Genomic DNA, 26,081 nt, shown 5'->3' on the forward strand with positions numbered 1-26,081 from the left:
TGCAATGGAGAGATAGGATGCACATTTGTTCCCACAGCTTCCTGCACAGTGAATTCTTAATTTTGGTCAGCCTATTTAGGACAAGTAGGGATCCGACACTCCAGTACAGAAGAAAATTGGAGGGGGAGTCACCTTCAGCTACACCTCTTTGCCTCTCTGGAGAATGTAAGCATTAGCCGAAGCTTGGAAGCAGGTCAGCTGTCTCTCTGCTGGGGAACGAGAAACTACAAGTGTCTTTGTTGGTCCTCCCTTCTTCCTAAAGCACAAGAGGAATAATACCCTCTACCGCTCAGAGAATAAAATCACTGCACCGCTCAGAGAATCGCTGTATTAACAGGATGTTGATAATCTTAGATTATCTAGCCTCAACAGAGATTTTCCCCCATTGATTATATATGATTCAACCTCCACATGGAAGTTAATAGACCATTTTACAAAGGGGGTGGGGTGGGAGAAGAGAAGATCACTTTAAACCTTGGATATGCTCCTGCAGTAGTTTTATGACACATTTCATCTCCCCCAGTCCATACTGTGCACAGTAATTCATTCTAATCTTGCATGTCAATTCTTTTGAAGGAGGCAGGAGTGGAGGAGACCAAGTTATCATGAAAGCACATGCACAAAAAAAAAAGTCCCAAGGTGAGCGAGAAAGAAAAAAGGGGAGTAGGTAGGAAGGGAACTTTTTGCTTCGAGACAACTACATGCAAATTTTGAAAAAGGCCACAATAATAAATCTGGCATTCTTCATTTGTGTGGGAAGGAAAACAAACAAAGCACAATGATGGAAATGAGCAACTGTGACTCAATAATGGTGATAAGCAGCAACAATGAGTCAGTGTCAAGGATTCAACTTTTACATTACCAATCAAACTAAAGAAAAGAGACAGTGATTAACAAATGTTTTTTGGATTTGGTATAACCTAATAGTAGTTTTCCTCAGCGGTCAGTGTTTGGACCATCGCTCTTCCTAATACACATAGCAAAATAATATGGAGAGGGGGGTGGGAGATCATCAAAATTTGCAGACAACATTAAATTAGGGAGCATGGTTAACTGTGAAGGGGACTGCAAGCTATTTGAGGACAGCATGGCCAGGTTAGTAAATTGTGCAAATAGATAAAATTTAATGAGCAGAAATGTGAGGTGATACATCTTGGAAAAATGAAGCGAATATATGCACTAAATGTCAAAAACTTTAAATGGTGTGTAGGACCAGAGACTTTGAAGTATAAAGAAAGACCAGCAAGTAACAAAGGTATTAGCAGTTAAGTACACAAATCTTTAAAAGTGGATAACGATAATTAAAAAGCATATGGGATCATTAGAACATGAAACATGAGCAGGAGTCGGCCATTTGGCCCCTCGAGCCTGCTCTGCCATTCAATTAGATCATGGCTGATCTTCTACCTCAACTCCACCTTCCTGCACTGTCCGCATATCCCTTGATTCACTTAGTATCCAAAAATCAATCGATCTCTTTCTTGAATATACTCAATGACTGAGCAGCCACAGCTCTCTGGAGTAGAGGATTCCAAAGATCCACAACCCTGAGTGAAGAAATTTCTCCTCATCATAGTCCTAAATGACCGACCCTTTATTCTGAAATTGTGACCCCTGGTTCTAGACTCCACAGCCAGGGGAAACAGTCTCCAGCATCTACCTTGTCAAGCCCCTTAAGAATTTTATTATAGGCAGTCCCTCGAATCGAGGATAACTTGCATCTACGTCAAAAAGTTCACAGGTGTTTCAATGATGGACCTACTATTCCAGATCCTGAACCAAATCTTGAAGGGTGGAAGATGCCTGTGCGTGGGATTTTTTTTTAAACGTGTGGTGGCCGTTGCACATCAGCCACCACACAGGCTTGACAGAGCTAGGATTTGGTCCAGTGGCAAGGATTAACCAAGATGACTGGAGACTAGCTCTGTTGCACGGACTTAGTGCGCACACATATCGCAGTGTGGGCTGGCCCGTGCTGCCCCTGGGCCCTTATCACAAATTTTATATGTTCCAATTAGATCACCTTGCATTCTTCTAAACTCGAGGGACAATAGACCTAGTCTACTCAATCTCTCATAGAACAATCCTTTCATCCCAGGAATCAGTCGAATGAACCTTCGTTGCACGCCTTCAAAAGGCAAATATATCCTTCCTTAGGCAAGGAGACCAAAACTGTACACAGTACTCCAGGTGTGGTCTCACCAAAGCCCTATATAATTGTAGTAACACTTCTTTATACTCTTGCATTCCAATCACTTTGTAATAAAGGCTAACATACCATTTGCCTTCCCAATTGCTTGCTGTACCTGCATTTTAATTTTCTGTGATTCATGTACAAGGTCCCTCTCAATACTTCCCAGTCTCTCACCATTTAAAAAATATTCTGTTTTTCTATTTTTTCTGCCAAAGTGGATAACTTCACGCTTAAAGGTAAAAGAGACCATGCTAAACTTATATAAATCAGTTGTTGAGGTCGGTTTTGGGATACCTTACAAGAGGGCGCAGAAGAAATTCACTACGATGCTATCAGGAATGAGAAGTTTTAGCGATGGAGAGACTAGAGAAACCGGGCTTTAAAAAAAATTTAGAACGAAGATGATCAAGAGCAAATCTGGCAGAGGTCCTCAAAATTATATGGGGTTTTGATATGATAAATTTGGCAAAACTATTTCCACCTTTAAGTTAGTTGATAACTAGAGGAGATAAATTAAAAATGACCACCAGCAGGACAAAGGGAGAGATAGGATTAAAAATAAAACAGAAGTGTGCTATGACATAGAATGTCTGAGCAGAACTAGCAGTGAAAGCTGAATCCAGAATAGCTTTTAAAAAGATAGTGGATTCACATTTGAAAAATAATGTTTTTTTAAAAAAAAAGGGTCGGATGAAAGAGCAGGGCAATAGAACTAAGTGAATAGCTCTTTTGGAACGTCTTTTCTGGCACAATGAGCCAAATGACAATCTACTGCGCTGTGAAATTTTAATGATTTTATTCAATGATTTTAATGCTGATTATTGAACGGAAAAAACCCCCCACCCAGAACAGCAAAAGACTTACAAGAGCCGTGAAAAATAATTTCAATGGTCAATTTAAATGACAAACTATTTAAGCAGTATCACCAGTAAGTTAGAAGAAACTTATATTTTCTTTTGTGCATTGGAACTGTTGCTGACAGCTGGAGAAAAGAAGAACAAGCACAAATCCTGAATAAGGCCTTTAACACAGACTGGGCGGGGGTAGATTACGTGACTTGCATGACTGCTGCAACAATGTGGGATCCTTAAAGGGCATTGCATTGTCATTTCCTGCATATGGATGATCTTTTGTTTATACATGCAGGTTGAATGAATTTTGTTGTCTAGCTTTTGCAACTGCCTAAATTGTTATTCTTGTCGGTTTGAACAAAGATGATGCCTTTTCCATCTAGTTTTGGGTCACAGTAGTTTGATCAACTCATAGAAACATAGAAAATAGGTGCAGGAGTATGCCATTCGAGTCTGCACCACCATTCAATATGATCATGGCTGATCATGCAACTTCAGTGCCCCATTCCTGCTTTCTCTCCATACCCTTTGATCCCTTTAGCCGCAAGGGCCACATCTAACTCCCTTTTGAATATATCTAATGAACTGGCCTCAACAACTTTGTGGTATAGAATTCCATAGGTTCACAATTCTCAGGGTGAAGAAGTTTCTCCTCATCTCGGTCCTAAATGGCTTGCCCCTTATCCTTAGACTGTGACCCCCTGGTTCTGGACTTCCCCAACATTGGGAACATTCTTCCTGCATCTAACCTGTCCAATCCCATCAGAATTTTATGCTTCTATGAGATCCTCTCTCATTCTTCTAATTCTAGTGAATATAAGCCTAGTCGATCCACTCTTTCTTCATATGTCAGTCCTGCCATCCCAGGAATCAGTCTGGTGAACCTTCGCTGCACTCCCTCAATAATGTCCTTCTTCAGATTAGGAGACCAAAACTGTACACAATATTCCAGGTGTGGCCTCACCAAAGCCCTGTACAACTGCAGTAAGACCCCCCTGCTCCTATACTCAAATCCTCTTGCTATGAAGACCAACATGCCATTTGCCCTCATGTAGGAGTACTGACTAGTTATGGCATCTCCCAGAAAACTTTGCACAGCAGCCATTTCCTGTCAGCAATTCTAACATTTATTGACAAATTGCCCCCTGTATTGCCAACGAAACGACCTTTTGTCATTGTATTGCAAAACCTAGTGCAGCAGTCTTTCATAGATCAAAGCTTTGACTGATACTCTGGCTACATGACGTTATGAAAATAGGGCCTAGACTCAAGTTTTGAAAAAATACCCATTCTGGAAGTAGTCATTCGCAGCCATTTAATACCCGCACCAACACCTACCCCTGGAGCTTTTCGTCAGTTGCTCCTTTAAAGCTTTGTTTTGTTCCTTCAGGTAGTGAATCTCATCTGCCAGGTGACTCTGTTCTTCTGCACCGTGGATGAAAATATTGGTGGATGCTAAAGGCACAAGTACAATTTTATTAGTACTGCTGATTCTTGCCTTTAATACAAATAGTTTCATATTTACAAATAGTTATATTTTGTACTGTGTGTAAAGTATCGTGCTACTTTAGTCTTAAATTGGGATTTAAAAAATTGGAATATGTCTCCATAAATGGGCTCCAATTACAGAAATTGTCAAAACAATAAAGTACAGGTCAACACGGTCAAGCGTATTTTTCAAACTGACACTTGTAATACTCAGGTTGTTAGTTTAGTACTAATATATGCCAAATTGTAGGGAGTTTTGTGCTAAACTACAAAATGAGTTAGAGACTGGATCCATGCAGTTAGCTGGGGAAGGAAAGACAGACCTCAACACCTCATTGAATTTTAAACGGTAACGTACATTTGGGACCTGATGTCCATGTCTAGAATTGGGTTTCTTTTGCCACTGAAAACAAAATCACGTCTGGACTAAAGTTACTGATCCCAGATTCGGTGGAAGTTCAAACTGTACCGCTCACCTGGATCATGTTCCGCTTCAGATAGTCGACGTTCCAGCCGTTGTCTTAACCTGTCATTGTTTCGAATCGATTCTTCCAAATGTTGCCTTAAACATCGGATTTCGTGAAGGTGTTCTGCTAATAAATCTAGGCACAAAAATAGTGGGAATTAGCAGCGAACTGCATTTCCATCAGTCCCATTGAAATAAATGGGGATACATAAATGATAACATAACATAACAGTACAGGATAGTACTAAAGTTATTCCCTTACATCATCTCCATGCTTTCAGTTTACTTTTTACAATACTTTTATTCCTATATAAAACCCTGTTTACCATTTATTGTCTGCAAACACTAGATGGCATCAGCAGAGGAGATTCCGCTCAATCGTATGCATTTCACAACACAGTGAGTCAGCATCAATCTGTCTAGCCAACGAGCGTAGGCCACCTCGCTCCATCTCCCGAGTCCAATTATTTGTCAAATACAAGATGAAACACTGGTAACTAAATTCTATTAATGGTATTAAGATAGTTGCACAATGGAGGGATGTGTTCACAAAATGAACTTAAAATAAAAAACATTTTTAATACCCACACACACAATATAAACATTTGTATTGGTGTAAGCTTTCAAATAATTTAGGTTAAACCAATTACATTACTAGAGCAATGATTGGTATCTAACAACACCCGTGAAGGTGTCACAGTTCCTCGATCGCAACTGCTCCTTTCTGCAGACACTCTGCATGCTGTTTAGAGAAATACACCATTATGCTTGCGTAAACCGAAAATCAACTAGTATTCCTGCATAGCTTACTCTTCAACTTAGTTTAAACACAAAGTGACTTTGCAGATTAGTGCCTTTTGGATGTCAGTTATCAATGCTATTATTTTTGCAGATGGAGAAGAGATATTTTCTAACATCAGTGTCAATTATATTCAACAATGAAGTGCAGTCCATCATGAGAAAAATAAATGAAGCAGCTGAATCTCAGTCATGTTTATGTAACTCGGGCTTCTAGTTACAGGCATACCATGGCATTCATCACCAGCAAGCTCTACACACTACCACGTTTTGCTCGCCTCAGCAAAAACCGCAGACTATGGGCCAGGATTACCTTGGAGGATAAGAATTACACAAGGCCCCTCTTCCCTTCCACCCTCATCTCAGGCACTAAGTGTGAGATGCTCACACATTTCTTCATCAAGATTGAAATCATCTGTATAGCTACCTCTGCTGCATTACACCTTCACCATGGCCCCTCAATACTCCCTCCAGTCTGCCATCCCTTTCTCCAGCCCCAAACCGATCTTTTGGAAGTGATCTCTCCAGCCCTGTCCAAGCTAATCTTATCCATGAGTGCTATCTCCTATGCCCTTGATCCTCTCCCTTCTCAACTCCAGACCAGCCAACTCCATGATAGCTGATATTTTGGTGTTCTCTTCAGGCACTGTACACCTTCCCTTTAAAACAGGCGGTCATCCTCCTCAAAACAAAAGTCCACCCATAGCCCATCTGTCCTCAGCAACAATCACCCCTCATCCTAGTGCATAGAGCTCCTTGCCTAATCTCTCCCAAAACTCCTTGTTCATATCCTTCTAGTTCAGCTTCCGCTCTTCTCGCAACACAACCCGAATCGAAGTGTGACAGCGGTGCACGATCTCTTTGTCCTCCTCATTCTACCTGCAGAGTTTGACTTTGCCATCCTCCTCCAGTGTCTCTCCTCCATCTCTGTGGGACTGCCTAAAATGGTCCCATTCCTACCTGTCCGAACATAGCTTGTGCATCTGAGGACTCAGATCCCAAGGAGCGGTGGATTAACGTGCAGCTTACTTCGTCGACCAAGCTCGACGTTGAAACGAAGAAACAGATCATTGCCGATCAGATGAATAAGATGTTGAACGAACAGTGCCCGAACGAGAAATTCAATTTCAAACCGGAGGACGTTGAGTCTTCGGATGAGAATTGACCGAGCGAGCCCGTCAGTCAGAGCCCGTGATGCCGTCTCCACGTCTGTGTGTGTGTGTGTGTGTGTGTGTGTGTGTGACAGCCTGCCGAGATTCCGGCTCTGCCTGACCGACCATTGTCTCGTTCAACCCAGGGCAACTCTCCGCCAAAGGTTCATCTCCAACGAGACGCGTGCTATTCTTGTATCGCTATTGATGCCTCTTCCTACTGCAAGGGCGCGGGAGCTTTGAGCATTAGCTGTGGGAAACACCATCCCATATTTAAGTAGTGACCACTGGACTGTTGAAGCGAGACTGAGCCTCCAACTGGGGCCTGTGTGAGGCTGAGGGGACCTCCTGCTCAGTAAGAGAACCTCAGCAAAGACCCAGCCACCCAGCATTGTGCAGAGGTTGCTGAGCTTCAGGGAGCTGTCAGTCAGTGCTGACAATGGGCGGGCAGGCAGGTACTCTTGGCCAAAGGACAACCTCTGGATGGAGATCATCATTGTAATTGGGCTTTCTCTAGAGCGGGGAGAGAATTCGTTGGTTTTGGTCCATACAGAATTAATTATAGACTTATAAGTAAATATATTCTTTGGTAGAACAGCAGTTATGTAAGACAAAACAAAATCTTTTGTTAAGGTGATGAAGGGACAGGAATTATGATCAGAAGCAAATGAGCTGGTTCCATCTGTATACATTGGAGTTTAGAAGAACGAGAGGGGATCTGATTGAAACATATAAGGTACTGAGGGGGCTGGACAGGGGGAATCTAGAACCAGAGGGCTTAGGTTAAGCATAAGTGGACCCCATTTAGAACTGAGATGAGGAAAAATTTCTTCTGGTGAATGTTTAGAATTCTCTGCCCCAGAGAGCTGTGGAGGCTGGGTCATTGAATATACTGAAGGGGGAGATAGACAGAATTTTGGTCGATAAGGGAGTGAAGGGTGATGGGGAGCGGGCAGGTAAGCCTAGATCAGATCAGCCATGATCTTACTGAATGGTGGAGCAGGTTCAAGGGGCCGAATGACCGACTCCTGCTCCTGTTTCCTCTCTTTTTATAGTCCTGTCGAAAGGCGAACCTCTGGGTAGATATCTTGATTTTAAGTAGGGTTTCTCTAGTGTGTGTGTGTGTGTGGGGGGCGGGGGTGGAATTAGTTGGTTGTGGTCCCACTGGAATTTAGAAGGATGAGAGGTGATCTCATAGAAACATATAACAGACTGACTGGACAGGACAGGTTAGATGCAGGAAGAATGTTCCCGATATTGGGGAAGTCCAGAACCAGGGGACACAGTTTAAGGATAAGGGGTAAGCCATTTAGGACTGAGATGAGGAGAAACTTCTTCACTCAGAGAGTGGTGAACCTGTGGAATTCCCTACCGCAGAGAGTTGTTGAGGCCAGTTTGTTGGATATATTCAAGAGGGAGTTAGATATGGCCCTTACGGCTAAAGGGATCAAGGGGGTATGGAGAGAAAGCAGGAAAGGGGTACTGAGGGAATGATCAGCCATGATCTTATTGAATGGTGATGCAGGCTCGAAGGGCCGAATGGCCCACTCCTGCACCTATTTTCTATGTTTCTATCTCCAGCAATAGCTTCTCTTGCCTCCCCAGCACTGTAAGCTTCCGAGTCGCCAAGGAACCCACCTGTGGTCCCTTCCTTCTTTCTCGTACATGCTGCTTGTCTAACAACCAATCTTGAAAGAATCACAACATCCTCCAGCTCAACACTGGGCAGACTGGTATTAGTGTCTTTGGCCCTTACCACAAACCTTGCTCCATCGGTACTGATTTCACCGCCCCCACCCCCCCAACTTAGACCACACTCAGGCTAAACCAGACTATTCTGAATCTTTGTATCCTGTTTAATCCTTTTCATCACAAAGACTGTTTACTCCTGCCTGCCTCTGCTCCATCTCCACGGAAATTCTTACACTTGGCTTCGTCATCACTTGAGTCACCGACTCCAAAGTTCTTCCAGCTGGTTCCCCACCTTCACCATCCCTAAACTCCAGCTTGTCCAAAACTCTGATGCACAATTTCTGCCCTGTACCAATTCCTGCTTGGTCATTGCCCCAGTCCTCATTGACCTACATTGGTTCACCATCCCCCAGTACATAAACATTTTTAATCCTCAGTTATCTTTAAATCACTCCATGGCCTAGCCCCACCTTTTCTCTGCAATTTCCTCCAGCCCTATACCCCAAGTCTCAAAACTCCATGCCTTTGATTCTGGCCTTGTGTGCATCCCCTCTTCCTTCACACCTGCACTGGTGGCAAAACATTCAACTGCCTGGCTCAGATTTTTAAATTGCCTCCCTAAAACATTTGCCCTCTCATTCTCTTCAGGAGCCTTCTCAAAACCCATCTGTTCTAGAAACATAGAAAATAGGTGCAGGAGCAGGCCATTCAGCCCTTCTAGCCTGCACCGCCATTCAATGAGTTCATGGCTGAACATGAAACTTCAGTACCCCCTTCCTGCTTTCTCGCCATAACCCTTGATCCCCCGAGTAGTAAGGACTTCATCTAACTCCCTTTTGAATATATTTAGTGAATTGGCCTCAACTACTTTCTGTGGTAGAGAATTCCACAGGTTCACCACTCTCTGGGTGAAGAAGTTTCTCCTCATCTCGGTCCTAAATGGCTTACCCCTTATCCTCAGACTGTGACCCCTGGTTCTGGACTTCCCCAACATTGGGAACATTCTTTCTGCATCTAACCTGTCTAAACCCGTCAGAATTTTAAACGTTTCTATGAGGTCCCCTCTCATTCTTCTGAACTCCAGTGAATACAATCCCAATTGATCCAATCTTTCTTGATAGGTCAGTCCCGCCATCCCGGGAATCAGTCTGGTGAACCTTCGCTGCACTCCCTCAATAGCAAGAATGTCCTTCCTCAAGTTAGGAGACCAAAACTGTACACAATACTCCAGGTGTGGCCTCACCAAGGCCCTGTACAACTGTAGCAACACCTCCCTGCCCCTGTATTCAAATCCCCTCGCTATGAAGGCCAACATGCCATTTGCTTTCTTAACCGCCTGCTGTACCTGCATGCCAACCTTCAATGACTGATGTACCATGACACCCAGGTCTCGTTGCACCTTCCCTTTTCCTAATCTGTCACCATTCAGATAATAGTCTGTCTCTCTGTTTTTACCACCAAAGTGGATAACCTCACATTTATCCACATTATACTTCATCTGCCATGCATTTGCCCACTCACCTAACCTATCCAAGTCACTCTGCAGCCTAATAGCATCCTCCTCGCAGCTCACACTGCCACCCAACTTAGTATCATCCGCAAATTTGGAGATACTGCATTTAATCCCCTCGTCTAAATCATTAATGTACAATGTAAACAGCTGGGGCCCCAGCACAGAACCTTGCGGCACTCCACTAGTCACTGCCTGCCATTCTGAAAAGTACCCGTTTACTCCTACTCTTTGCTTCCTGTCTGACAACCAGTTCTCAATCCACGTCAGCACACTACCCCCAATCCCATGTGCTTTAACTTTGCACATTAATCTCTTGTGTGGGACCTTGTCGAAAGCCTTCTGAAAGTCCAAATATACCACATCAACTGGTTCTCCCTTGTCCACTTTACTGGAAACATCCTCAAAAAATTCCAGAAGATTTGTCAAGCATGATTTCCCTTTCACAAATCCATGCTGACTTGGACCTATCATGTCACCATTTTCCAGATGCACTGCTATGACATCCTTAATAATTGATTCCATCACTTTACCCACTACTGAGGTCAGGCTGACCGGTCTATAATTCCCTGTTTTCTCTCTCCCTCCTTTTTTAAAAAGTGGGGTTACATTGGCTACCCTCCACTCCATAGGAACTGATCCAGAGTCAATGGAATGTTGGAAAATGACTGTCAATGCATCCGCTATTTCCAAGGCCACCTCCTTAAGTACTCTAGGATGCAGTCCATCAGGCCCTGGGGATTTATCGGCCTTCAATCCCATCAATTTCCCCAACACAATTTCCCGACTAATAAAGATTTCCCTCATTTCCTCTTCCTTACTAGACCCTCTGACCCCTTTTATATCCGGAAGGTTGTTTGTATCCTCCTTAGTGAATACCGAACCAAAGTACTTGTTCAATTGATCCGCCATTTCTTTGCTCCCCGTTATGACTTCCCCTGATTCTGACTGCAGGGGACCTACGTTTGTCTTCACCAACCTTTTTCTCTTTACATACCTATAGAAACTTTTGCAATCCGCCTTAATGTTCCCTGCAAGCTTCTTCTCGTACTCCATTTTTCCTGTCCTAATCAAACCCTTTGTCCTCCTCTGCTGAGTTCTAAATTTCTCCCAGTCCCCAGGTTCGCTGCTATTTCTGGCCAATTTGTATGCCACTTCCTTGGCTTTAATACTATCCCTGATTTCCCTAGATAGCCACGGTTGAGCCACCTTCCCCTTTTTATTTTTACGCCAGACAGGAATGTACAATTGTTGTACTTCATCCATGCGGTCTCTAAATGTCTGCCATTGCCCATCCACAGTCAACCCCCTAAGTATCATTCGCCAATCTATCCTAGCCAATTCACGCCTCATACCTTCAAAGTTACCCTTCTTTAAGTTCTGGACCATGGTCTCTGAAATTACTGTTTCATTCTCCATCCTAATGCAGAATTCCACCATATTATGGTCACTCTTCCCCAAGGGGCCTCGCACAATGAGATTGCTAATTAATCCTCTCTCATTACACAACACCCAGTCTAAGATGGCCTCCCCCCTAGTTGGTTCCTCAACATATTGGTCTAGAAAACCATCCCTTATGCACTCCAGGAAATCCTCCTCCACCGTATTGCTTCCAGTTTGGCTAGCCCAATCTATCTGCCAAGCTTTCAGTCATCCCTCCTAATCTCTCCCTTACTACCTCAGTGCCAGTCGACCACATGCCTTGAATTGCCTCAAATATTTTTTTAAAATAATAAAGACACTATATAAATGCAAGTTTGTTATTAATAAATGAAAAAAAGCCCCCATTACCTGCAGCACATAGGCCAGGATCTTGTTTTGACTCTGTGGAAGTTGCAGTTTGCTTGTCTGTTGTTAAAGATTGGTCACTGTGATCAGGTGGATGGGCAATCTGGCTATCAGCATTTTGATGTTTCTCTACCAAAATGGAGTGGTGCAGGTCAAGTTCTGTCCTTAGGGTCTCATTCAGATCTTCCTTGTTCATCAGCTGCTCCTGAAGTATAGAGTTCTTTCTCTGGAGCTCAAGCAATGTTTGATTACTGGCATACTGATTTGGCCAGTCACTAGTAGGTAACACTTCTTGAGGCACTGGGATGCCTTCCACATTGTCTGTATTGTGGGAAGGCAAAAAGAAAAATGACCCATCATTACTTGAAATACAACTGAAGGGATTGAGAATTACGTGGTGATTAATCTGAAAATTAATGTTCAAAAACATCCATATCACTGTGGAAAAAAAAACTATTCCAAAGAAATCTCAAAATGTAAATTTTATGTCTTTAGGATTGGATTTGTTTTAAGTAAAAGATAATTTAGTTACATAGAAAACATAACAGACATAGAAGTATGCAAGGAAGATGAATTAACATGCAGCGGAAACCAAAGCTCTATCTAATGGAAGTTAATTTAGTTCCTTCACTCAGTCAGGCTCAGTAACACCACCACCCCCCCCAGCCCGGCCTCTATGGTACTGTAACATTTTAAATGCGCCAAAGGTTGTCAATTGAAAAAAACGTTACAACAATTATAATTCTTTGTAGCAACTGAATTTCAAAAAGGAATCCTGATGGTGACATTTACAATTTATAAAGATCACTTCAGGAGGAAGCACTTTTCCCTAAAGTTCAAAAACATAAAAAGAAAGTTATGCCCAATGCCACAGCACTGTGCTGATCCAGCATTACGCACCAGTGGGAAGCTTTCCTGTTCGGGCAATCTAGAGCAAATCATGAACACGTTCTTTATGAACGTGTTTGTTATCACTACACATAGCCCAGAAGATGAATACAGCAATTGCTGCTCAGACGACATTACACACACACACAATTCTGAACTGCTAACACAACAGAAATCATGGTTTACAAATCCATATCCAGAGCACAGATAGACTCTCTAACCCTTTAGGAAGATGAAGACCTGAAATGAGGGCAACACAAGCTGAATTTAAAAGTGGTGCAGACGGTGAAAGTGTAGTATTTTCTCTATCCCCCTCACCTCAGCTACAAATAAAGTTTCAAAATACATAAGTTCCGCAAATAAAATAAAGTTAGAAAGAAATTAGGCATAAACAAATGTAAACATTGGTAAAGGTGCAGCAATGACGACATAAACCTTCTACAATGTTGTAGATTTCAGAAATGGTATACAAAATGTGTGAAAAACTCTTTGTAAAAGCTCATGGCATAAGCATTATGAAAAAGTAGTAAGTAACTGCAGTATAAGTAATTATGAGGCATAAAGCAATCAACAGAATCAAGTCAACGGCTAATGAGCTATATATGGAATGGAATAAACTGGCAAGACATGTGTTTTTTTTCAGGATGTAAATTGGAACACGGGCAGCTATTACTTTGCTCAATCCTTGTAGCTTGCACAACATCTTCTGATCACTGGCCAATTCAAAGGATGAGGATCTATTGTGACAGAATACTAACTTTTGCTGCTTGAAATGGTGTGGGGCAGAATAGCAATGTCTGTTCATGCCTTGAGAGAGATGATAGTGTTGCCCAGGTGATCAAGTGTAATTGTAATAGGAACCTTAAGTCAATATGAAAAGGTTCGTCAAGTAAATCATACAAAGAATTGATTGCACATTATAAATAATGGGTGAAAAAAATATTTTTGCTCAGCTTAATAAAATAATTTGCATTGCTAAAATATTTTCAACTCAGCTGTAAAGATACATTTTTGGTTTGGAAATAGCTAATGTTCCAAGATTCAACTACACATGAAGATATTCAAATCATAGAATAATGGAACTTTACAGCACAGGAGGCCATTTCAAATACTACAGTCATTGAAATACACCAGCAATTTTAAACTTCACTGAATTTCTGTTACCGTTTTACTGCTAATACATGTTTGAAGATTATTGGGAACAGAAAATATTCTGAATCCCCCACCCCTTAAACCAACATGCACAAAAAAACTGAATGGCGAACAGGTCAATTAATTTCTGCTGATACTTTCATTTACTTCTAGACAAACAGCAGCAAAGACCCAAAAGCCACTGTATTCAGCTCGTTATTAATGGAACTTTACATTGAAGTATTGCATGTTTGTTTTAATTGTGGTCAACACTAAGGGTTCAATTGTCCCCAAGGCCGTTTTCTGGCGTATTGCCAGAGTTGCACGCTTATTTAGGTCCAGAAATGTGCCAGAAAAACATGTCCGAACTTTCCTTGATGTTTGTACTGTAATCTGGAGCCACGCAGCGTGGCCAGTCACCTCGGGGAGGTGGAGCCTGCGGTCTGCGCTGGAAAAAGCAGCGGGCCTTCTGCACATGTGCGGGGGAAAAAAAATCTGACGTTCTTGACGTCGCTGAAATGTCTGTGCATGCGCACTAGCACGAGAGCTCAGAGTTGGCAATCAGCCATTTTTAAAGAGCAAGTTGTGCCGGCCCGGTCCGCTGTGCACCCTCCCCACCCCGAGTGCGTGCCGGTCAGCGCACTCCCTCCCCCACCGAGCCTCTCCAATCCAGAGTGCGTGCCTTCCCAACCCGGTCCGCTGTGGCCCCTCCCGAGTGAGTGCTGGTCAGTTTGCTCGCTCCCCTGCCGAGCCTCTCCGGTCCTCGAGTGAGTGCTGGTCTCACTCCGCTCCACTTCCCGCCCCCCCCGCCCAGGCCGAATGGCCTCCGATGTACCTACTTGCGCCGATTTTTAACTCTCCGCAAGGGTTTTCTCGAGAGGCCACATGCGCTGGCCTAAGTAGAAATGGAGTAACTATCAGCTGGCCAAAGTTCCCTCAATGGCCAGAATTGGCGCGGGTGGCTGGTTACTTCTTTTTGAGGAAAAAAAAACTTAACAAAAAAAACCCAACTAAATGAGTTATGCTGGTGCAAATTGATTGGGGAAATTGGGCATTCTTAAGTTAGGCCAGAAAAAGCAGCCTGCTCCAAAAAAAACAGCACAAATCACTGGGGAAAATTGAGCCCTATAATAGGAGAGTTTGGAGTTATGTAGTTTCACATCTCCCACAATTTATAGTTCTTAAATCAACATAAATTCAATTCTCTTGACTTCCTCACCCCTCATGAAATCGAGCTTCTAACTGAGAATTTATTTTGGCAAATGTTCTTCAACTGAACTGCATCAAATCATTGGTAGTCATCCAGGTTTGCAGTTCTCTTATACAAGACCTGACACAATTAAGTATTATCTAGCCCCTACAGACTTACCCTACAAGCCAACACTGCATGTTTTTTCTGCGTTTCCCTACACTGACCCAGATGTGTTAACACATTGGGGACAATATTAACTTTTGCTGATACAAGTGGTATAAAATGGGCATTATCAGAATTGTAGCCCATTATACACCTCACAATTTTAATTTCCACTGAAGTCAATGGAAAGGAATATGGGAGGGAGGGAATTACAGGCAGCCAATCCAATATTGCCCGTTTCACACTATCACCTAAAGCTAAAATGACCGCAAATGACTTTATATCATGTTACTTGAACATTTGAGCATGCTTTTTCTGAAAAATATAGACAACAATTTCTAATTATTTGGGGAAAAATAATGGCTGGTTCTGGCTGTGCTAAAACTGTACACTTAACTCATACATGTATGCTGTAATGCATTACTTCAGAACTGCATATGGCTTAAAACATGCACCCACGTGCAGAACCCTAACATTGACATAATTACACAGGATTCTGCTGACAACTCACACATACTATAGACACAGACTGAGTGTCAAACTAATGAGTTGGCTATCACAATCACTTACACTAATTGGTTCAAGAAGCAATTGAAAATGGTGCGGGTTAGTCTGATCCAATGTAAATGCATCATTATTGAAAGGCTGTTATTCAACTGAAAGCAGAAAGATAGCAAATGCTTCAATGCTAGCTATGGATCTCATCACCAAGGGAGGAAATAAAACATGGCTTCTCGAATGGCTCAGCGGGCGGTGGAGTTTGAAGAGCAGAAGGGATATTTGAAATTTATAATCCAATTTTACAATCCCTTCTTTCAAAAAAATGATCAGCTTCTTCAATAACAGTAGATAGTATTCTAAACATTAAAACCTTGGTATCCAGAACATCTCATGAAACATAAATAATACAAACCTAGAAGTTGTGTCGTTGCATCTGGAGAAGCAGAAAGTTCAGATCTCAGTCTTACTTCTTTATTCTGTGGATCACTTGACAGGTTCGTGTTTGCATTAGTTGCTGGGAGACCACTTGGAGAAAGTTGGTATTTGACAGCATCTACTGAAACATGACAGTAAAAGGTTTACAACCAAATCTTGGCATATTCTACATTACATTTTTAAATATTCACAACTACAGGCCCAAATGTGCACTTCCACTGGGTCTAGAGAATAGAACCAAAGAGAATAAGGAAGCAAAGTAACTACTGGCGATACTGTAACCACACACTTCATATTCGTACTAAATAAATGAAGTAGTGTCTCAGCTTTAGCTTTCACTAACAGCAACAGCATTAACCTACAGTACAGCAATGTAAAATGGATGCTCACAGACAGCTCGGTGGACTAAATATTAGAGACATTTTGAAACATCTGTGTTTCAGAATTGAAAGAAGAGATTGTTATCACTTACAAAAGCTTAGAGTGGAATTAGCAAATCTACAAACAAAAGGAACGCCTCTGGAAAAATGCTGAGAAAGTCATTTTGTTCACATTAAAATATGTATCAAACTAGTTTTCAAAAAGGTCAGAAAAAGTTCCTAGAAACTCAACACGACTTTTTAACAAACATTACTTTGAAAAAGTATGCATTTGATTCAAAAACTTCAGTTCATTAGCAGTTAAAATATTTACAAAAAAAACTTGAATTCAACTTCCAACTGAAGATAATTTAGAACGATTACTGTACTTTCCTTATTAGTACACATCACTGTACCTTTACATTCCTGTTTAGCAGCTTTAACAATTTTCCTCCATTTCCCACGCACACCACCATGCACAACTCTAACTGGTTTTACCTCTTCACAATTCATTTTCTGGTCATAGATACTCATTCCATAACAAATATCAGTGGCTGAGCTTGTACTTTGAAAGTAGAAGCAACTGCTTTAATTTAAGGGAACTTGGCCTATTTAAATTATAGTAAATAAGCTATCTTCAAAAGTTGCCATTTGCAAGTATTTTACTTCCAAGTGACACAAATCAAGTGGTGCAAATGCAAATAGTGGACTTCTTCTGAACTCTCTCTCTCACGTATCATTACCAAAGAATTTCAATCATATCTTTTGTTTCCACTTGAACAGTATCACTTACAGATTAAATAGCAATAAATTATGTAGCTTCTTAAAACATGGTGGAAAAACAAGTTCAGCTGAACTTTCAGCGCTTGCTTTGTAAAAGTCAGGATAATACATTGTAGGTAATTACTTTATCAATGTCAGAGGATAGCAATATTTTCTATTGAAAGGTATGCCTTAATTATAAGTCTCATTTTTATGTGTCATGATTAACAAAATCTGTCACTGTGCTTCATTGCAAGACAAAACGAGGCAATTTAGAGTATTGTGTGGAACAGATATCTTGGTGTATACAAAGATTTGTTCTTCCCATATTAAACTGCAATTTGGGAATATTAAAGCCTGCATTTCTAATATTCATATACTTCTCCTCAATATTCAGGATTCCCATAGATAGAAGCTGTAGTATACAAAGGCCATCACGTAATACAGGTCCTTTGGAGGAAGAGAAATGAAAGGAATATTTGGCAGCATTTAATTTTCTAGCTTTTAATTTGCATCATTTGCGTCAGCCAATATAGCATTTTCAAGGTTCAGAATATTTATTAGTTTTTAATTGTCATTCTAAGTTTTTTCCCCTTTTTAAAATCACATGTAACTGCAAGCAGGTGATGTATGCAAGTTACTGCCAATTCTGCTCTGTAACCAGCTACAAAGAGAGGAACTTAATCTCAAATGTTTTCTTTCTACCTCCCACAGGCAAGCATTAAGCTTCTGCTTTACATCCCACCAACTCGAGCAGAACCTCACCATGCACGGAATTGTACGGTCTATCCCGCATCCCATCACTTAGTGGCCTAATGTATCAAAGCAATCAAACTACAATACCAAGCAGTCTACTTCATATTCTTAAAATCAAAAGGAGGAACAAGTATGCACGCATCAAAATTCAAGGTTTACGTGGGAATTAGAACATATAGTGCAGGAAAAAATGAACATGTAGTACTTTGGAAAGTAGAAACTTTTGAAATCTGGAATAGTTTGTATAGAGGTGAAAACATAATGACTGGAAAAGCAATTCTTGGTAATAAGAAAATGCTCATTTATAAAGAAGCTGAATAGAGTTCTGTGAAGTACTGGATCTAAAGTAACAGAATGCTGCCACGAAACATTCTTATTCATTATCGAACTAGCAGGGCAGTTCTCCAAATATCCTTCAACCTGCATCACTACAGATGCAACATCCAAAACCCGGAGTTACGGGGCCCAAGTTTCGAGCCGCGCCTAGAACGGCGCAGTCCCGACCTGGATGCCCGTTTTTCGCGCCACAAAGTGCGCCTAAAAAAAACCTCCGTATTCTCCATCTCCCTGCAGGTCCTCTGGCCCTCGGCGCAGCGCAGCAGGAGCTGTAGGGGGCGGAGCCAGGTCCCTGCGCTGAAAACAGTGCCGGGACCTCTGCACATGCGCGCTACAGTGGGCGCGCATGTGCAGTAGCTCCAGGCGCCCGAAATTGTGTGGGAGGGGCCGAAGCACGCAGCCACTAGCCCTGGCCGAATGGCCTCACTGGGGTTGCGTGAATAAAGTCCCTCCCACGGCCAACTCTTGCTTGCTCCCGACCCGACCCGACTCGACTCCCGCTCCCCCCCCCCCCCCGGACTGGACCCGACACCCCGCTCCCCCCCCCCCCCCACCGGATCGGACTCGACACCAGTTTCCCCCCGCCCCCCGGACTGGATCCGACCTGACCTCCCTCTCCCTCCCGCCGACCCGAACCGACCCAACGCCACCTACCTGCAAATCTGGTGCTGGGGACGGGCCCGGCCCGTTCAGCCTCCCTCCCCCTTCTCCTTCCCCCCCCAATTTCCTTCCCCCCCACCCCCAATCTCCTTCTTCCCCCCCCCCCCGCAATCTCCTTCTCCCCCCCATCTCCTTTCCCCCTGCCCCCCCCATCTCCCTTCTCCCCCCCTCTACCCCCCTCCTCCCCTTGCTGTCAGAAACACAGACACTGACAGACAGAGAATGAGAGACACACAGACAGACAGAGAGAGAGATAGAGACACTGACAGAGACACACTGAGGGGGGCATCCCAGCACGCTGTTGGAGGGCTCACGGTGCTGCAGTCGGTAAGTAGAAAATGTTTTATTTATTGATTTAAAAAAAAATTATTTCTTATTAATTTTTTTGATTGATTTATTGGTTGATTTATTGATGTATTTGTCATTTATTATTGATGATGGCTCTTTAATTGTAAAACTGAAGTGTTTAATGTTTGTAAACTTCCCTTTAAACACCCACCCCCACCGTTCCCTACGCCTGATTTGTAACCTACGCCTGATTTTCTAAAGTGTAGACAAGGTTTTTTCGAGCGTACAAAAATCTTCACTTACTCCATTCTAAGTTAGTTTGGAGTAAGTTTTCACTCACGAAACTTTGAAATCAGGCGTAAGTGGCCGGACACGGCCCCTTTTGAAAAAAAATTCTGTTCCAAAGTGAAACTGTTCCAACTGACTAGAACTGGAGCAAACTAAATGACGAGAATTCCGATTTCTAAGATACTCCATTCTACACCAGTTGCTCCTAAAAATCAGGAGCAAATCATGTGGAAACTTGGGGCCACGGAATCTGGGCCTCTCTGTGGCGGGGTTGTCCGGAAAATGTTCTAAAATCCGGACTCCCCCTCCTCAGCCCCCACCTCCCGACCTCTTTCCTCCCCCTCCCCCTCCACCTCCTTCTCCTTCTCCTTCTCCCCCCTTCCCGACCTCTTTCCTCCTCCTCCTCCCGCCCCCCGCCCCCCCCCCCCCCGAGGCAAAGATGTGCCAAAATCCGGAAATGCTTGGGATCCGGAACGGCCTCAGTCCCGAGGTTTACGGATTTCGGACATCACACCTGTATAACGAAATGATTAATTATGTTATTGCGGTTTGTGGGACCTTGCTGTGTGCAAATTGGCTGTCATGTTACCTACATCACAACAGCGATTACACGTGAAAATTACTTTTACTAGCTGTGACGTGTTTTAGGATGTCCTGAGGCTGTGAACTATATAAAAATAAAAGTTCTTATTTAAGAAAACCGTTCAAGGAATGTTTCAACAGAACAAGATTATTCCCCAATATTAATGCATTATTTACTCAAACTTTAAAATTTCACATTTCTTCACTAGAATGTAACTCACCTGGTGACTTATGTGAAAGTCTCCTTTGAAAACTGCGCTGTCTACCACTACGGTTCTTACTGGAGTTTTCACCAATGAGTGGTGGCTCAGATGTCGTCGATTGACTTTCATGTGAACTAATAGAGTTCCTATCAGATATCTCAGAATCTGAGGAGACTTGGCTGGTGGACGGCACATGTGATTGATGACTTAACTGTTGCTGCAAGCAATAAATTATTTTGTTCTTTTCCTGCACCTCTTTTGCAAGCCTGTGGAAGAAAAATTGGTCAGATTAAATGCATTGTACTTAATTCTTTTCAACTTTTCTGTAAACTTCTATTAAAAGGGTCGAAATTGCCCTGCGTCCAATCCGGAGAAATTCAGCTCTTTGAATTTTATATTGTATTGCGACGGAAGTGGTGTCATCACGGGCCGGAAGTGCGGGCAGGTCAGAGCGGCTGTTACTCGGAGTCATCAGCGCTGCGCCGATGACATCAGCGTGACGCAGTGCGGATGTGTCGCATCACAACATCCTTCCCCTTCAGTTAAAGGGAAAGGCCGCTGCGAACCTTGCAGCCACTTTAGTGGCAAACACTGGGCCACCAGGGAGGATTTCAGCCGGGCCGGGAGTGCCGGGCTGCCAGTCCGGCCAAACTCGCAACCGCCATTGTTGGGCCAACCTGCAGTCAGCCGACAATTAAAATAAAATGCCAGCCACGGCAGTGCGCCCTCCCCTTTAAGGGCGGACGTGTCGCCTAGTCACAGGAAGGTTCCCGCCGGGAAAAGCAGTTAGTGGCACCAACCGGCGGCAGCGCCGCCCCACGGGGCAATTTCACACGGTGCAGTTTCCTGCGGGGGTTGGAAAGGGGGTCACCGCCGGTCGGTAAGGGGTCAGCACGAACACGACGAGAAAACAGGCGGGGTTCCAAAAATTGAGGGCAATTTACAAAATGGTGGCCCCTCCTCGGCGCGAGTCCTTGCCGACCCGTGGCCGCCTCTGAGGCTCTTATAGAAAGGGGCAATTTCAGCCCCTAAATGTTTCCCTTCTGTACATGAAGCATAATGAAAAAAGGAAATGTGTTGAGTGAGCGACAAATGAAAGGGTTTCAGCACTTCAATGTTCTTCTGATTACAATTTTGAAGCTACCCACCTGATTATTACCAAGTGTTGCAGAGGACATACATTGCCAGGATCTCATTTACTTTTTAAAAGAAAATATATTGTAAATGTTTTTGCAATACTGACCAGCAGAATTCCTAAGGACACATTATGACCACAAAGACAGAGGTCTTAGCCTACTAAATTTCAGATCGTACGCATTAAGTTCACCCTGTGGAGTCATCACCCGGGCCAGAGTCGGTCCACAAAACCCAACTTAATATAAAGGCAGAAGGTTGTGTGTTAATTCCACTACAAAAGCTCCCACGGTAAACCAGGTAACAGTGACATAATCCAGAAACATCCCACGGCAACATGGATCTGTTTCCAGGCTGCTAGTACCAATATCTAGCTTGTTACAGTTCTATCTTCAGTTTCAACTGTGCACTTTCAAGTCAAAGTGGAACGATGAGACTGGAGTTTGAATAGCAGTTGAAATTTGGACTACAACTCTTAATTCTGTGTTTGGATTACAAAAGTCTCGTCTCCCCTGATAGTTTAGCCCGTGAGTAGCTGACGAGTAGAGCCCTAATCTATACAAATGCATTGGCAGTGCCTGCATCAGACTTCAACGCAAAGTTCATAAACTACCAAGTCTGTACTTCCACGGCATTCTTTGGAGCAGAATATTCAACGGTATATTTGTAACAAATACATTTGTGTCTTAATGAATTACTTCAATAGTAAAACATTAAAAGATGCACATCTTAGCCCACATTAATGTAGAGTATAAACTTACTGCTCAAGTTGTTCTTTAGTTGCCCGTGACAAGGCCTGATTCTTACGGAGAAGTTCATTCAGCTGCTTGTGCAGCTGTTTGCGCTCACTTTCTAGCTGCTTTCGAAGGTAGAGAACTTCATACTGCAGGCTGCGAGGACTAGCCAGAGAGAAGGAAAAAAGAGATTCTCGGTAGATGGGGCTAAATTTGGATAGCATGCTTCTTTACATTAAATGCATGCCAGAAGCCGTAAACCTGTTCCAGGCAAGTCCAAGGCACTTTTGCAGGCATATAGCATGGAAAGCGATCAGGCAGTGTTCTTACAGTTGCCTAAAGCACAGAAAAAACATCCCCTCCCCTCCCCCCCCAAAAAGTACGAGTCCATTTTTGACTTTATCCTACACAAAGTAAAACTTAAATTTGACAGAAAAGCTTCAGCGATGGCAGTAACTTTCAAAACATTAGCAGAATACATCAGGCAACTAATCCACACGTCAACCGACCTCCATTTTTCCCGTAATCAGGATACTGAACCACTTTTATCAACATTTCACATATAGACAAGTTCTGCTTCTTTTCATGCATTCATCGGTGTACCAATGAATGGAGAACACAGAATCATTTCTATTGCTTTAAGAACTCCCCTGTTCAGCATTCAGAGTATCTGTTATCTTAAGAACAGTGGTAGGAGATTAATAAATGCATTAGGATTAGTGAGCAGCTCTTAGCCTCAGCAGACTGTTCCATTTAATCATACTTGCTGGAACAGCATCTACCTCCAATTACTCATTAGCAGTAATGTACAGTGGATCCTTTTTAAAAGTGCTCCTACATTTTATTTTGCCACAAAATGATATTTTTCCTTTCCTCTGAAGCACTGCAAGAGGGGAAAATACAGTACAAATCATACCCCTCATGACATAAATTTCACTAAACCGGTATGCAAGACCTAGAGTTGTTCAACTAAGTACAACATTTAGAATTGTATTACCTTTTTCTCCAGCAATATGCTTTTTGCAGTTTAACAACAATGAGATAAATAACCAGTTAATCTCTTTTTCTGGTGATGTTAGTTGAAGGATAAGTCTTGGCCAGGGTACTTGGAGGTCGTTCCGCTCTTTAGCGAGCAGTGTTCTAGGGTCAATTACGGCCACCTGTACAGTTTAGTGCTTCATCCAAAAGATGGTACTTTAGACCAGGGGTTCAAGGAGGCTGCCAGACAATAACCAGTTTCTCAGGGCGGGGCATATCTAGGGAAGTCTGCAGACTGGGGCAGGCCCTTGGACCGACTGCAGGAGAGGTTGCTGTCGGATGGGGCTGGAGCAGCTCAGTGTCCTGTGGACGACATCAGCCTGGGTCCGGGGCTGCAAACAGAGACATTGCAGGTTTGGCTGGTGTGCGAGGGCCCCTGGCTGCCCCAGGGTGACTGACTGGCATCAGTGGGCTGGGCGCTGGTTACCGACTCCAGGCCCCGGCTTGGTAATCCCCCGAAACTGTTACCAAGAGGCTCCACTCGGTGGTGCAGCCTGGAAGTGCAGTTTTCAGAACTTTCTGTTGGCATTAAGGCCCGGTAATGGAATGTGTGACTAAAACCCGGAACCTCCCCCCAGCCCGGCTCCCCGCCCCTCCACAACCAACACAGACTGTGGAACAAACTGCCTCCTCCTCTTTCTCCCCCCACACACAATTTTTACATGGAAAAAATACTTGTGTTATGTTACAGGGGTCAGTGAAAATTTAGTAACACGGGAGGAGGGTCTCAGAGGCAAAAAGATTACAAACCTCTGCCTTAGAAACATAGAAAGTAGGTGCAGGAGTAGACCATTCGGCCCTTCGAGCCTGCACCACCATTCAATAAGATCATAGCTGATCATGCAACTTCAGTATCCCTTTCCTGCTTTCTCTCCATTCCTCCGGATCCCTTTACCCGTAAGGGCCACATCTAACTCCCTTTTGAATATATCTAACGAACTGGCCTCAACAACTCTCTGTGGTAGGGAATTCCACATGTTCACAATTCTCAGTGAAGAAGTTTCTCCTCATCTCGGTCCTAAATGGCCTACCTCTTATCCTTAGACTGTGACCCCTGGTTCTGGACTTCCCCAACATCGGGAACATTCTTGCTGCATCTAACCTGTCAAATCCCGTCAGAATGTTAGATGTTTCTATGAGATCCCCTCTCATTCTGCTAAATTCCAGTAAATATAAGCCTAGTCGATCCAATCTTTCTTCATATGTCAGTCCTGCCATCCTGGGAATTCCGCAGTATTGCACTGAAGTGTAAATTTAGATTATACGTTCAGCCCTCAAGTAAGATTTCAACCCACAATATTCTGACTCAGAGGTAAGGATGAGATCACAGGGCGAAGCCGACACTGCAGCAACACCCACGCAGAGCATTGCTCCCTGGGCAGCTAAGTTTTAAAGTACATGGGCGGCAGTGTCACTGCCCTACAACATTAAAAACATTCCATCAAAGTTTCAAACTTTAAAAAAAATGTGGTTTCCTACCAGACTGATGTTAAATGAAAGCTTATGAAAATTGAAATGCTGTGCGATAACAGCTTGATGGCGGTATGGGAGAAGTCTCGCTCTACTTGGCTTTAGCGTGCACAGGGGCCATACCAGGACCAGAAAGTGTGCATGTAACAGCACCCTCAATACCATACATATATTGCAGGCAAGCAGTGTGAATATTTTAAATGTAGTTGTCATCATTGGATCCTCGGTTTGCTCCACTAATTGTGATTTTAATCCTCATGAAAATTAGTGAAAAGTTTGCCAGTTTCATTAGAACCTACCATTTGGATCTCTCTCAATAAACACTTCATATGCAGTCTAAGTCTTGACCTATTTTTCTACTTTCTCTCTCATCTACATTCAGCTGGACAGCCAATGTATTTTTACATTTGTGGGGGACAGTTACATTTACAGTTCAAGCATGGAATTCTTTTGCATGGCTTTTAAAAAAAAACCCACACCTTTCATTAAATCTGGACGTACTGAAGTACTTTTGAAGTGTATTCACAGTTGTAATGTGGGCAACACGTCAGCCAATTTGCGCCCAGTAAGCTCCCACAAACAGCAATGTGATGACCAGATTTAGGGCTCAATTTTCCCCAAAGCTGTTTTTTGGAGTACTTGAAGAGTTACACCTGTTTTTGGGGCCCAACTACGCCCAAAAAAATCATCCCACTTTCCCAGTTTGAATTGTTGATTTTGGCGCTGCCTAGCCTGTCCTTTAACTTTGGGGGTGGAGCCCAAGATCTGCGCCAAAAAAGATCGGGTTGCCAGGGTAACCAGGGACACACTGCGGGCTGAGGCTGGAAAGTGAAACATACAATACATTCTGGCAGCTCACAGCAACCTGCACAAGCACCTCGCACGTTGCAGCAGTTTACCAGCATTAAATTATTAAAGTATTTATGCCAAAAGTCTATCCCTTCCTCTCCCCCACCCCCCCCGGTCCCGAGTGCTGCTGCTAACCCTAGCCAAAAGGCCACCCCTCCTCCCGGTGCCGCTCCTAACCATGGCCGAAAGGCCTCCCCCCACCCCCACCTCTCTGCTGCTGCTATCCCGACTGTGGAACTGTATCTTCTACGCCGATTCTCTTCCTGCGCCGATTTTGTTAATTGCCCAGAAGGTTTTTCTCCAGAGCGGTCACATACGCCGTCCTAACAAAAATTGGAGTAAATTGGAGCTGGCCAAACTTGCTTAAATGACCAG

The 26,081-nt window shown here is 43.3% G+C and overlaps 1 protein-coding gene across 8 annotated transcripts in view; it reads right to left on the reverse strand.

Moving 5' to 3' along the window:
- Positions 1 to 26,081, reverse strand: part of cdk5rap2 (CDK5 regulatory subunit associated protein 2) — a 138,694-nt gene that overhangs the window by 16,716 nt on the left and 95,897 nt on the right. For 6 of the 8 annotated variants that reach the window (XM_070862737.1, XM_070862734.1, XM_070862735.1 and 3 more), the window contains exons 37-42: positions 22,377 to 22,514; positions 20,500 to 20,747; positions 16,225 to 16,368; positions 11,942 to 12,259; positions 5,010 to 5,135; positions 4,384 to 4,500 (exon numbers count right to left, since the gene is read on the reverse strand). In XM_070862737.1, coding sequence (XP_070718838.1) covers positions 4,384 to 4,500; positions 5,010 to 5,135; positions 11,942 to 12,259; positions 16,225 to 16,368; positions 20,500 to 20,747; positions 22,377 to 22,514 — 1,091 coding nt within the window. The remainder of the gene's footprint in view (positions 1 to 4,383; positions 4,501 to 5,009; positions 5,136 to 11,941; positions 12,260 to 16,224; positions 16,369 to 20,499; positions 20,748 to 22,376; positions 22,515 to 26,081) is intronic. The other 2 variants (XM_070862736.1, XM_070862739.1) reach the window with 2 other exon arrangements.

This window comes from Pristiophorus japonicus, chromosome 20 (assembly GCF_044704955.1).
Source record: "Pristiophorus japonicus isolate sPriJap1 chromosome 20, sPriJap1.hap1, whole genome shotgun sequence".
In the NCBI taxonomy this organism is placed as follows: Eukaryota; Metazoa; Chordata; class Chondrichthyes; family Pristiophoridae; genus Pristiophorus; species Pristiophorus japonicus.